The 11363-nt window shown below is 43.4% G+C and overlaps 1 protein-coding gene across 1 annotated transcript in view; it reads right to left on the bottom strand.

Moving 5' to 3' along the window:
* Positions 1 to 4159, bottom strand: part of INHBC (inhibin subunit beta C) — a 25386-nt gene extending 21227 nt beyond the window's left edge. The window contains exon 1 of the mRNA XM_007950021.1: positions 3847 to 4159. Within this exon, the coding sequence (XP_007948212.1) occupies positions 3847 to 4159 (313 nt within the window). The remainder of the gene's footprint in view (positions 1 to 3846) is intronic.
* Positions 4160 to 11363: the final 7204 nt, after the last annotated feature.

The following is an 11363-nucleotide window of genomic DNA, read 5'->3' as shown; positions in this document are numbered from 1 at the left end:
GGAAGGAAGGTTGGGCAATCCTACTTCCGTAGTGATACTGCCTCGGAAACCCAAGGAGGGGTCGCTATGAGTCGGGTTTGACTCGACGGCATATAACAAAAATAACAACAAATGAATGGGTGGAACTATACAAATGTGAAGTATTTGTGGTCCACCAAGGGGATTGGACAGTTTGCTAATAATGAAAATAAGGTGCATGGCACCTTTGTGGGTGTGGGACCATGCAAATAAGGTGTATAGGACTATAAGGTGGGAATTGGTCAATGCTGCCATCCTACTAAGCTTAAAATGAGCCATTCCAGAGGTGGAAAGTGAGGTCTCACTACCATTGTGTTAGACTGGGTTCTGCTCCCGCTGTTTCTCATGCCAGTCTCTTGCTCTGCTCCTACTGTCTGTTATGCCGTATGCCGGGGTCTCTGCCAGGCTCTTGGGTCAAGGATGCACTCCACTCCTGGTTCCACATTTTAGGCATCTGTCAGTACAACACCCCACTCTCTCGGTACCATATTTGGTTCTGGTTACCTAGTGCCACTCTGACAAGAATATACCATAAATGGGATGGCCTTAACAAATAGGAGTTTATTCTCTTACAGTTTGGAGGTTTTAAGTCCAAGTTCAAAGCACCAGGCTTTAGGGACTGGGTGAAAGCCTCTCAGCCTTGGGCTTCAGCTCTTCCTCCAGCTCCCGGCTGGCTGCTGAGGATGCCAAGCCCAAGGTTGACAAGTACAAAGGCATAGTTCTGATATTACCAAACCACATGGCAGGCCATTAATTCAAGTTTGTTGTAAGTCCCCAGGTCGGCAGAGCATGGCAGGCTGCTGAACAACAACATGGCTACATGCAGGGTTCAAGGTGCCATAAGCTAGAAACCATTCCCAAAGTTGCTTCTTATGTATAGGAAACAGACCACATACCCAAAGGCAGCTACTCAGCTGCTTGTGGTAGATCCCACCATGGAACTGATTGCCAGTCTCATCATGGGGAATAACTACCACCAGCTACCCAGCCACTCAACTGGGCCCAGCCAAGTTGACACACAAATTTAACTACCACAACCATCAAGAAAGAAGATCTAGGAATGGAGTGTGTCCCTAGATCCCTGTGCGGAACTTCCTCAGTCAGGGAGACAGAGAGGTGTGATATCAGAAACAGTGAGAAGCAGCAGCAGAGAAATGGTGGCAACAAAGGCAGCAGAACTAAGTGACTGGCACATGACAGAGAGTCGGGGTTCCATGACCATGGTGAGAAAGCTGAATGCCTTTAGGCAGGAGACTTGCTGGTAGAGTGGAGTACCACTGGGCATTTAGCCATGGAGCTAGGCTTGCTAACCCACTGAGCTAGAAAGCTGAATGCCTTTGGGCTGAGGCTTACTGGAGGAGTGGGCTGTCTCTAGGCATTTATCAACAGAGCTAAAAGAGCTTTGTAGCACTTGTTCTGCCTGAACAGGGCTGAGGCCAGGCTGAGGGGCCAAGGGCCAGGCCAGAGAGAGACTTGTCTTCCCTCACGGCTGAGGGGAGGCTGTCCTGATGGAAGAACTATATCCTGAGCTTTCCTGATCTTGAATTGTAACCTGTTACAACTCCCTAATAAACCCCACAATTGTGAGTACTGTCTGTGAAATCTGTGTGGCTATTGCAATGGATTATCAAACCTAGTAGAAGTAGAGAGTGCTGTTGGAGGGACAGTTGGTATCAGAATTGGTAAAAAGATTGGAGGGTGGCAGCAGGTTTGACCTGCCTCACGGGAATCAGCTTTGGGCTATTGATCTTGATCCTTCTTCCCTCTTGTGAAGTTAGATGCCTCTGCCATGCCCTTTTTTATACCTACCAATGTACCTCATGTGCCCATTTTACAAAGGAGAAAACTGACTAGTAACAACTCAGGTCAGCTAATATGTAGCTGAATAGGATTTGAGCCCACGCAACCTGGCTTCAGAGTTTGTGCCCTTAATCACAGGAGGAAACTCTTATTTGAAGTAGAGTAAAGGTTCAACTATCACTGGGGCTCTAGACTGTGGTCAAGCTAACCTATAGCGTGGTTTGATTATTTAACAGAAGCAATGTTTATTGAGCATCTACTATGTTTACAAGAAGGAGAGTGGTATAGTGGTCAAGGTCAAGGATTCCAGAGCTGGTCTGCCTGCCATTTACCAGCCATGTGACCTTGGGCAAGTTACTTAACCTCTCTGTGCCTCAGTTTCATCACCTCCAAAATGGGGACAACAATAACATTTGCTTTATGGGATTGTTTTGAGAACAATAAACCATGTATTGTTGTTCTGTGTCTTCTGGTCTCATGTGGCCTCTATAGGACAGAGTAGAACTGCCCCAAGGGCTTTCCTAGGCTCATATGCATAATGAAAGCTGGATAATGAACAAGGAAGACCAAAGAAGAATCAATGAATTTGAATTGTGGTGTCTGCAAAGAATATTTTATAGAACATGGACTGCCAGAAGAATGAACAAATCTGTCTTGGAAGAAGTACAGCTGGAATGCTCCTTAGAAATGAGAATGGCCAGACTTATCTCATAACTTTGGTCATGTTATCAGAAGGGACCAGTCCCTGGAGAAGGATATCATGCTTGGTAAAGTAGAGAGTCAGTGAAAAAGGGGAAGGCCCTCAACAAGATGGATTGACACAGAGGCTGCAACTATGGGCTCAAGCATAGCAACAATTGTGAGGATGGTGTAAGACTGGGCAGTATTTTGTTCTATTATATGTGGGATCGCTATGAGTCAAAACTGACTTAATGGCCTCTAGCAACAACAGTCTTCAAGGGAGCAGATTACCAGGTCTTTTCTCCTGTGGAGTGGCTGGTGGGTTCAACCCACCAACCTTTCAGTTAGCATTCAAGTGCTAATCATTGTCCCAACAGGTCTCCTAAGTGTTGTGTAAATATTAGTTATTTTGACCACACATTAGCCTCTGATGATAACTTAAGGATAACATAAGGAATAAAACAGTTACTAACCTCAAGGAATTGACATTCTGTGGGAAGTCTGATTTCACAAAACATGGAACAAACAATTCCACACCTGTAGATGGTTCACAGTGTGGGGACCACTACAGAGGGAGCACCCCTTCCTCAGGACAAGGTGGCCTTTTTACAGGTATGAGTGCTGGGTCCTGACGGGAAAAGGAGTAGGTATTGACCAGGGGAAAAGGGACAGGAATGGGAAGGATCTTCCAGGCCTAAGAAAGAATTTGCAAAAATCTCAGAGCCCAGAAAGGTCAGGTTGTGTTCTGTTTCTAGGGTTCTGTCTTTCAATTCTTGATCTCCCTGCTGCAGTCGCCCACTAAACTCTCCCAGCACTTCTCCTTTCCATGAAAGTAACTTTCTCTTCCCCATCTATCCTCTATCCACTTTTCTGACACTACTCTGACATGGTGACCTGAGGTATCAAGACAAGAGGGGTAAAGAGGTATTATAATTTGTGTTATGCTTTTTCCCAAATGAGGCATCTGTGGGGCAGGGTGGGGTGGGGTGAGGTCAGGGGGAGGAGGGGCTAGACCCCTGGGACTGGAGAAAGGACAGACTTCTCAGCTCCTGGCCCCTGGGTTCAAGGCCCAGGAAGTGGATGGGCTCGGCCACAGTCTGGAAACTTATGGGACCTACAAAGAAGATGAGGCAGGCATTCTCAAGAGAATTGAAATTTACCAACTTCCCAGCTGCCTATTGGTCTGAGCTACCAGAGAGAGCCTAGGGGGTAGGAGCCTGGGATAAGGAGATTACAGGCTGTGGGAAGCAGGGCTTTCGGGAGGTGGTTGGGGGTTTGGTTGATGAGGAAATTTTTCCTTTCCTTTGAGAGGTCAGGTTTCGGGGAAGATCAATACCAGGAACCCACCTGTCTCAGCAAAGCTGATGATTTCATATTCCTGTGCTCTCTTAGCCTCTGGAAGCGCCCTGCGTGGGGGCCCATGGAGACGTTGCAGCACAGTCCTCAGAGCAGCTCTGGACACGGGCCTGCTCAGTGTTGGGCGCTGGCTGAGGTGCAGTTTGTCCAAGATACTTCTCTTAGCCAGGTCAAGAAGCAGCTCCCGTTGGTTCTCCGGGTCCAAGGTGGGGCCCCCGCATGCCTGACACTGATTGCCAGCTCTGGGAATGGCCACTGTGGCTGGAGCCAAAAACAGGAAGGCCAGGAACAGCGAGGAAGTCATTGCTGTGGAAGCCCTCCTTAAGCGACGCAATCCCAAGAAAGAGCTGCAAACCCAGGGCTCAGGGTCTCAGTAGCTGGGGGCTCCTGTTGTAGCCACCACAGGCTCCTAAAGGGGTGTATGTCCAGCGGGCATGGCTCTGTATTGCAGGGGATAGGACAGCTAAACATCTGACTTGAGAAATGAAGCCAGTCCCAGGTAGAAGCTGGCAGCAGCTGCCAACACATAGTCAGGGAAAGTACAGAGTGGGGGATGTGAGGAGAGACTGGTTTGTTTGGGGAAAGAAATGTCCCGTGGCCAATTGAGATAGTTGTTACCCATGTGAGCTGCCAGGCCTAGGGACAAAGGTTAGAGCTGAAATTCTTCCTCAGCTCATCTGCAGTGTTGGGAAGCCTGGGGGGAAAGGGAGAATTTTAAGAGGTTTTAAGATAGAGCATTAAACTGTGACTCTCAAACAAGAGTATGGTGAAAGGTTACAACCCTGACACTCATATTTCCTGATTTTAAATCATGCTGCATTCCCTTATTCTGTTCGAATGACTGCCTTGTGGTCTATGAACAGGTTTTGCCTGAGCATTAACTGTTCTGGAATTCCTATTCTTTTCAATGTTATCCATTATTGGTTATGATTCACACAGTCAAATACCTTTGCATAGTCAATGAAACACAGGAAAACATCTTTCTGGTGTTCTTTACACCAAGATCCATCTGTTATCAGCAATGATATCCCTCATTCTATGTCCTTTTCTGAATCAGGCTTCGAATTCCTGGCAGTTCCCTGTTGATGTATGGCTGCAAACTTTCATGAATTTTTTTCAGCACAATTTTACTTATGTGTGATATTAATATTGTTCAATAATTTTTTGCAATGTGTTGGATCACTTTTCCAATCATCTTCCAAGTTTTTTGTCTTAGATGAGTGAGCGCTTGCAGATTGCATCCATTCGTTGAAGCAATTGGTTGGTATTCTGTCAGTTCCTGGAGGCTTGCTTTTCACTAGTGCTTTCAGTGGAGATTAGACTTTTTCCCTCAGTACCATTGGTTCTTGATTATATGCTACCTCTTGAAATGGCTGAATGTGGACCAATTCTTTTTGGTGCAGTGACTCTGTGTATTCCTTCCATCTTCTTTTGATGCTTCCTGTGTCATTCAATATTTTGCCCATTTGTTGTTATTGTTGTTAGATGCTGTCGAGTCGTCTCTGACTCATAGCAACCTCATGTACAGTAGAATGAAACACTGCCCAGTCCTGTGCCAATCTCGTGATCCTTGCTATACCTGAGGCCATTGTTGTAGCCACTGTGTCAGTCCATTCCGTTTAGGGCCTTCCCCTTTTTCATTGACCCTCCACTTTACCAAGCATGACATCCTTCTCCAGGGAATGGTCCCTTCTTACAACATGAGCAAAGTAGGTGAGACGAAGTCTAGCCATTCTTGCTTCCAAGAAGAATTGCAGCTGCACTTCTTGCAGGACAGATCTGTTAATTCTTTTAGCAGGCCATGGTACTTTCAGCATTCTTTGCCAATGCCACAACAAAAGCACTTACCCTTCTTCAGTCTTCCTTATTCATTGTCCAGCTCTCACATGCATATGAGGCGATTAAAAATTCCATGGCTTGTGTCAGGCACACTTTAGTCTTCAAGGAGATATCTTTGCTCTTCAGCACTTGAAAGAGGTCTTTTGCAGCAGATTTGTCCGATGCTATATGTCATCTGATATCTTGACTGCTACTTCTATTGGTGTTGATTGTAGAACCAAGTAATATGAAGTCTTTGAAAACTTCAATCTTTTCTCCATTTATTGTGATGCTACTTATTGGTCCAGTTGTGAAGACTTTTGTTTTCTTTATATTAAGGTATAATCCATACTGCAGACTGTAGTCTTCAATCTTCATCAGTAAGTACTTCAAGTCATCCTCACTTTCAGTAAGCAAAGTTGTGTCTTCAGTGTATAGTAGGTTGTTAACGAGTCTTCCTCCGATCCTGATGCCACATTCCTCTTCATATAATCCAGCTTCTTGGATTTTTGCTCAGCATACAGATAGGAGGACATATGGAATAAATATGGTGAAAGGATACAACCCTGACACATTCCCTTCCTGATTTTAAACCATGCTTGTTGTTGTTATGTGCTGTCAAGTCAGACCTGACTCATAGCGACCCCTCTTGGGTTTCTGAGGCAGTATCACTACAGAAGTAGATTGTCCCATCTTCCTTCTGAGGAGTGGCTGATGGTTTTGAACCACCAGCCTTCTGGTTAGCAGTCAAGTGCCTTAGGCACTATGCTACCTGAGCAGTATTCCCTTATTCTGTTTGAATGACAGCCTCTTGGTCTATGTACAGTTCCTCATGAGTACAATTAAGTGTTCTGGAATTGCCATTCTTCTCCATGTTATCCATAATTTGTTACGACTGACACAATAGAATGCTTTTGCATAGTCAATAAAACATAAGTAAATATCTTTCTGGTATTTTTTACTTTCAGCCAAGATCTATCTGACACCAGCAATGATATCCTTCATTCCACATCCTCTGCTAAATCCACTTGCATTTCTGGAAGTTCTCTGTCAATACACCACTGCAACCATTTTTGAATTATCTTCAGTAAGATTTTGCTTGGATGAGATATTAATGATATTGTTTGATAATTTCCACATTGGCAACTATACATATGGACTTCACCAGATGGAGTATACAGGAATCAGACTGACTACATCTGTGGCAAGAGGGCATGGAAAACCTCAATGTCTTTAGCCAAAACAAGGCCAGGAGCTGATTGTGGAACAACCCATCAACTGCTCACATGCAAGTTCAAGGTGAAGTTCAAGACAATTAAAAGAACTGCCTCGGAAACCCAAGGAGGGATCGCTATGAGTCGGGGCCGACTCGACGGCACATAACAACAACAACAACAACAACAAATGAGAGCCAAAATATGGCCTTGAATATATCCCTCCTGAATTTAGAGACCATCTAAAGAATAGATTTGATGCATTGAACACCAATGTGGGAAAGGTAGGATCACCTTTCTTTGGAATGGGTACAAATATGGATCTCTTCCAGTCTGTTGGTCGGGCAGCTCTTCCAAATCTCTTGGCATAGCCAAGTGAGTGCCTCCAGTGCAGCATCCGTTTGTTGAAACATTTCAATGGGTATTCTGTCAATTCCTGGAGCCTCGTTTTTTGCCACTTCCTTCAGTACAGCTTCGACTTCTTCTGTCAACACCACTGGTTCTTGATCATATGCCACCTCCTGAAATGGATGAACATTGACCAGTTCTTTTTTGGTACAGTGTCTCTGTGCATTCCTTCCATCTTCTTTTGATGTTTCCTGCATCATTCAATATTTTGCCCATAGAATCTTTCAATATTGCAACTCGAGGCTTAAAATTTTTCTTTAGTTCTTTCAGCATGAGAAATGCCAAGCATGTTCTTCTCTTTTGGCTTTCCAACTCCATGTCTTTGCACATTTCATTATAATAATTGACTTTGTCTTCTCGAGCTGCCCTTTGAAATCTTCTGTTCATCTCTTTTATCTTGTCATTTCTTCCATTTGTTTTAGCTACTTGTTGGTTAAGGCTGAGTTTCAGAGTCTCTTCTGACATCTATGTTGGTCTTTTCTTCCTTTCCTGTCTTTTTAATGACTTTTTATTTTCTTCATGGATGATTTTCTTGATATCATCCCACAATTCCTCTGGTTTTCAGTCATTGATGTTCAATGCATCAAATTTATTCTTTAGATGGTCTCTAAATTCAGGAGAGATATATTCAAGGTCATATTTTGGCTCTCGTGGACTTCTTTTAATTGTCTTCAATTTCAGCTTGAACATGCATGTGAGCAGTTGATGGGTTGTTCCACAATCAGCTCCTGGCCTGGTTTTGGCTGAAGACATTGAGGTTTTCCATGCCTTCTTGCCACAAATGTAGTCAGTCTGATTCCTGTGTACTCCATCTGGTGAAGTCCATATGTATAGTTGCCATTTGTGTTGTTGAAAAAAGGTATTTGCAATGAATAAGTCCGTGGTCTTGCAAAATTCTATCATGTGATTTCCAGCATCATTTTTATCACCAAGGCCAAATTTTCCAACTACTGATGATTCTTCTTTGTTTCCAACTTTTGCATTCCAATCACCAGTGATAATCAGCACATCTTGATTGCATGTTCAGTCAATTTCAGACTGCAGAAGTTGGTAAAAATCTTCAATTTCCTCATCTTTGTCTTTGGTGGTTAGTGAGTAAATTTGAATAGTAGTAGTATTAACTGGCCTTCCTTTGTAGGTGTATGGATATTATCCTATCACTGACAACACTGCACTTCAACACAGATCTTGAAATATTCTTTGTGATGATGAATGCCATGCTGCTCCTCTTCAATTTGTCATTCCTGGCATAGTAGATCATGTGGTTGTCTGATTCAAAATGGCTAAAAATGGTCCATTTCAGCTTACTAATGCCTAGTATATCGATCTTTATGTGTTCCATTTCATTTTTGACAACTTCCAATTTTCTTAGATTCATACTTCGAATATTCCATGCTCTGATTATTAATGGATATTTGCAGCTGTTTCTTCTCATTTTGAATCATGCCACATCAGCAAATGGAGGTTCCAAAAGCTCTACTCTATCCATACCATTAAGGTTGGCTCCACTCTAATGAGGCAGCTCTTTCCTAGTCATATCCTAAGGGCCTTCTGATCTGAAGGGCTCATCTTCCAGCACTATATCAGACAATGTTGCAGGGCTATTCATAAAGTTGTCTAGTGATATATCAGACAGTGTTTCAGTGCTATTCATATGGTTTTCACTGGCCAATTCTTTGAGAAGTGGATGGCCTCTTCCTTCTTCTGTCTCAGTCTGGAAGCTCCGCTGAAACCCAGTTACCGTGGGCAATCCTGCTGGCATTTGCAATACCAGTGACACAGCTTCCAGCCTCAGAGCAACATGCAAGCCACCACATTAAGACAAACTGACAGACAAGGTCATCTCCCTTAGTTGTTCCAAATTGCTCAGCTTACTTCCTGGTCTTCCTTCTACCTGTTCTGGCTGTCTGCCCTGGCTGCTGCTTCCCGCCTGGGGCTTTCCCTCTTACCTATTCTGGCCATCCGCCAGCCCATAGAATCCTTCAAAATTGCAACTTGAGGTTTGATTTTTTTTCTTCAGTACTTTCAACTTGAGAAATGCCAAGAAGCTGGACTATTTGAAGAAGAACACAGCATCAGGATTGGAGGAAGACTCATTGACAACCTGTGATAGGTGTATGACATAACCTTGCTTGCTGAAAGTGAAGAGGACTTGAAGCAGTTACTGATGAAGATCAAAGACTACAGCCTTCAGTATGGATCACACCATAAAGAAAACAAAAATCCTCACAATGGACCAATAAGTGACATCATGATAAACAGAGAAAATATTGAAATTGTCAAGGATTTCACTTTACTTGGATCCACAATCAACACCCATGGAAGCAGCAGTCAAGAAATTAAACTATATGTTGCATTGGGCAAATCTTCTGCAAAAGACCTCACTTTAAAGTCAAAAGACCTCACTTTAAAGTGCTGAAAAGCAAAAATATCACTTTGAGGAGTAAGTTGCATCTGATTTAAGCCATGATATCTTTAATTGCCTTATATGCATGTTGAAGTTAAACAATAAATAAGGGAGACCATAGAAGAATTGATGCATTTGAATTATGATGTTGGCAAAGAATATTGAATATATCATGGACTACCAGAAGAACATACAAGTCTGTCTGGGAAGAAGTACAGCTGGAATGCTCTTCAGAAGTGAGGATAGTGAGATTTTGTCTCACATACTTTGGCTGTGTTATCAGGAGGGGCCAGTCCCTGGAGAAGAACATTATAGTTGGTCAATTTGAGGGTCAGCAACAAAGAAGAAGACCCTCAGCAAGATGGATTGACACAGTAACTGCACAATAGGCTCAAACATAGCAAGGTTTAAGGATGGCAATTGTGAGGATGGCAGTATCTGTTATACATACAACTCACTATGAGTTGGAACAGACTAAACAGCCTGTAACAAAAGCAACAGCTTCTTTGTAGCTTACTCAGTTTCCTTTAACATTAAGAACCATTTGCTCCCTCTTGTGTTTCCATAGCACAATGAACACCCCTCATTATAGTACTTGTATTGTGCTGTAATTATTTGATATATATATTTGCCTATGCAATTCCTGTGCACATAATAAATATACAATGGTTCAATTCTATCAATACAATACTACATTGCTTCTTTGAATAAATGATCCAAATACACATAATCAATAACTAAACTGAGTCTTCCTACAATAGACAGAATGGAGAAGTTTGGAAATTTAAGATGATTTTTAAGAAAAATTTTGTCTTAGAGAGGGAGGGTGGTAAGAGTATGATTTTAATAGGATGGACAGCATCCCTCACTTTTTTCCTTTGGAAAATGGAGAGTTAGCTACAGCATCATCTTTGTTCATTTATATCTCAAATATTTATTGAGTACATGCTGTATTTTGGATGCCAGTTACTGTGCTCAATGAAAGACTGTTTCAGTAGTGCTCAGTAAATTGAAATTAGTTATCACGATTAGTATTATGTTTAAATTTAAGGTGCATGTATCCTATGGTCTTAATGGGCTTAAGGTGCAATGATGATCCTAGAAGAGCTCTGGTGGCACAGCGGTTAAAGAGCTTGGCTACTAACAAAAAGCTCATAGTTCAAACCCACCAGCCGCTCCATAGGTGAAAAACGTGGCAGTTTGCTTCCAAAAAGATTTACAACCTTGGAAACTTTATTGGGGGTAGTTGTACTCTGTCCTATTGGGTTGCCAATAGTCAGAATCAACTTTGCAGTAGCTTTGGTTTGGTTTGACCCTAGCTGTTCTAGCTTGGGGGCTTGGCATATAGTTTCCAAGGTAACGCGCAGGGAGTGTGGGACACGACGGGAGTGAGCATGCGAGCCTGTGTGTGCGTGTTGGGGGGAACGTGTCTGTCAGGTGAGGGGGGGCTTGCAGGAGAGGAGAGGGGCGCACAGGAAGCAGGGACGTGCTGGGCGCAGGACGCCCTGACGACCTACGCCGGACGTAGTGACGTAGCGCGCAGGCCGCAGCGGGGGGCGGACTCTGGGCCTTTCTTACCCTTCTGAATTTCCCCCTCCCCCCTTTTCTCCCTTTCCGGATTTGGTTCCCCCCTTTTTTCCCCCTCATGATTTTGAGTTTTA

The sequence above is a fragment of the Orycteropus afer genome, unplaced genomic scaffold, assembly GCF_000298275.1.
Source record: "Orycteropus afer afer isolate SDZICR_OR568_19922 unplaced genomic scaffold, OryAfe1.0 scaffold00261, whole genome shotgun sequence".
NCBI classification, from domain to species: Eukaryota; Metazoa; Chordata; class Mammalia; order Tubulidentata; family Orycteropodidae; genus Orycteropus; species Orycteropus afer.
This window is presented reverse-complemented; position numbering and strand designations above follow the sequence as displayed.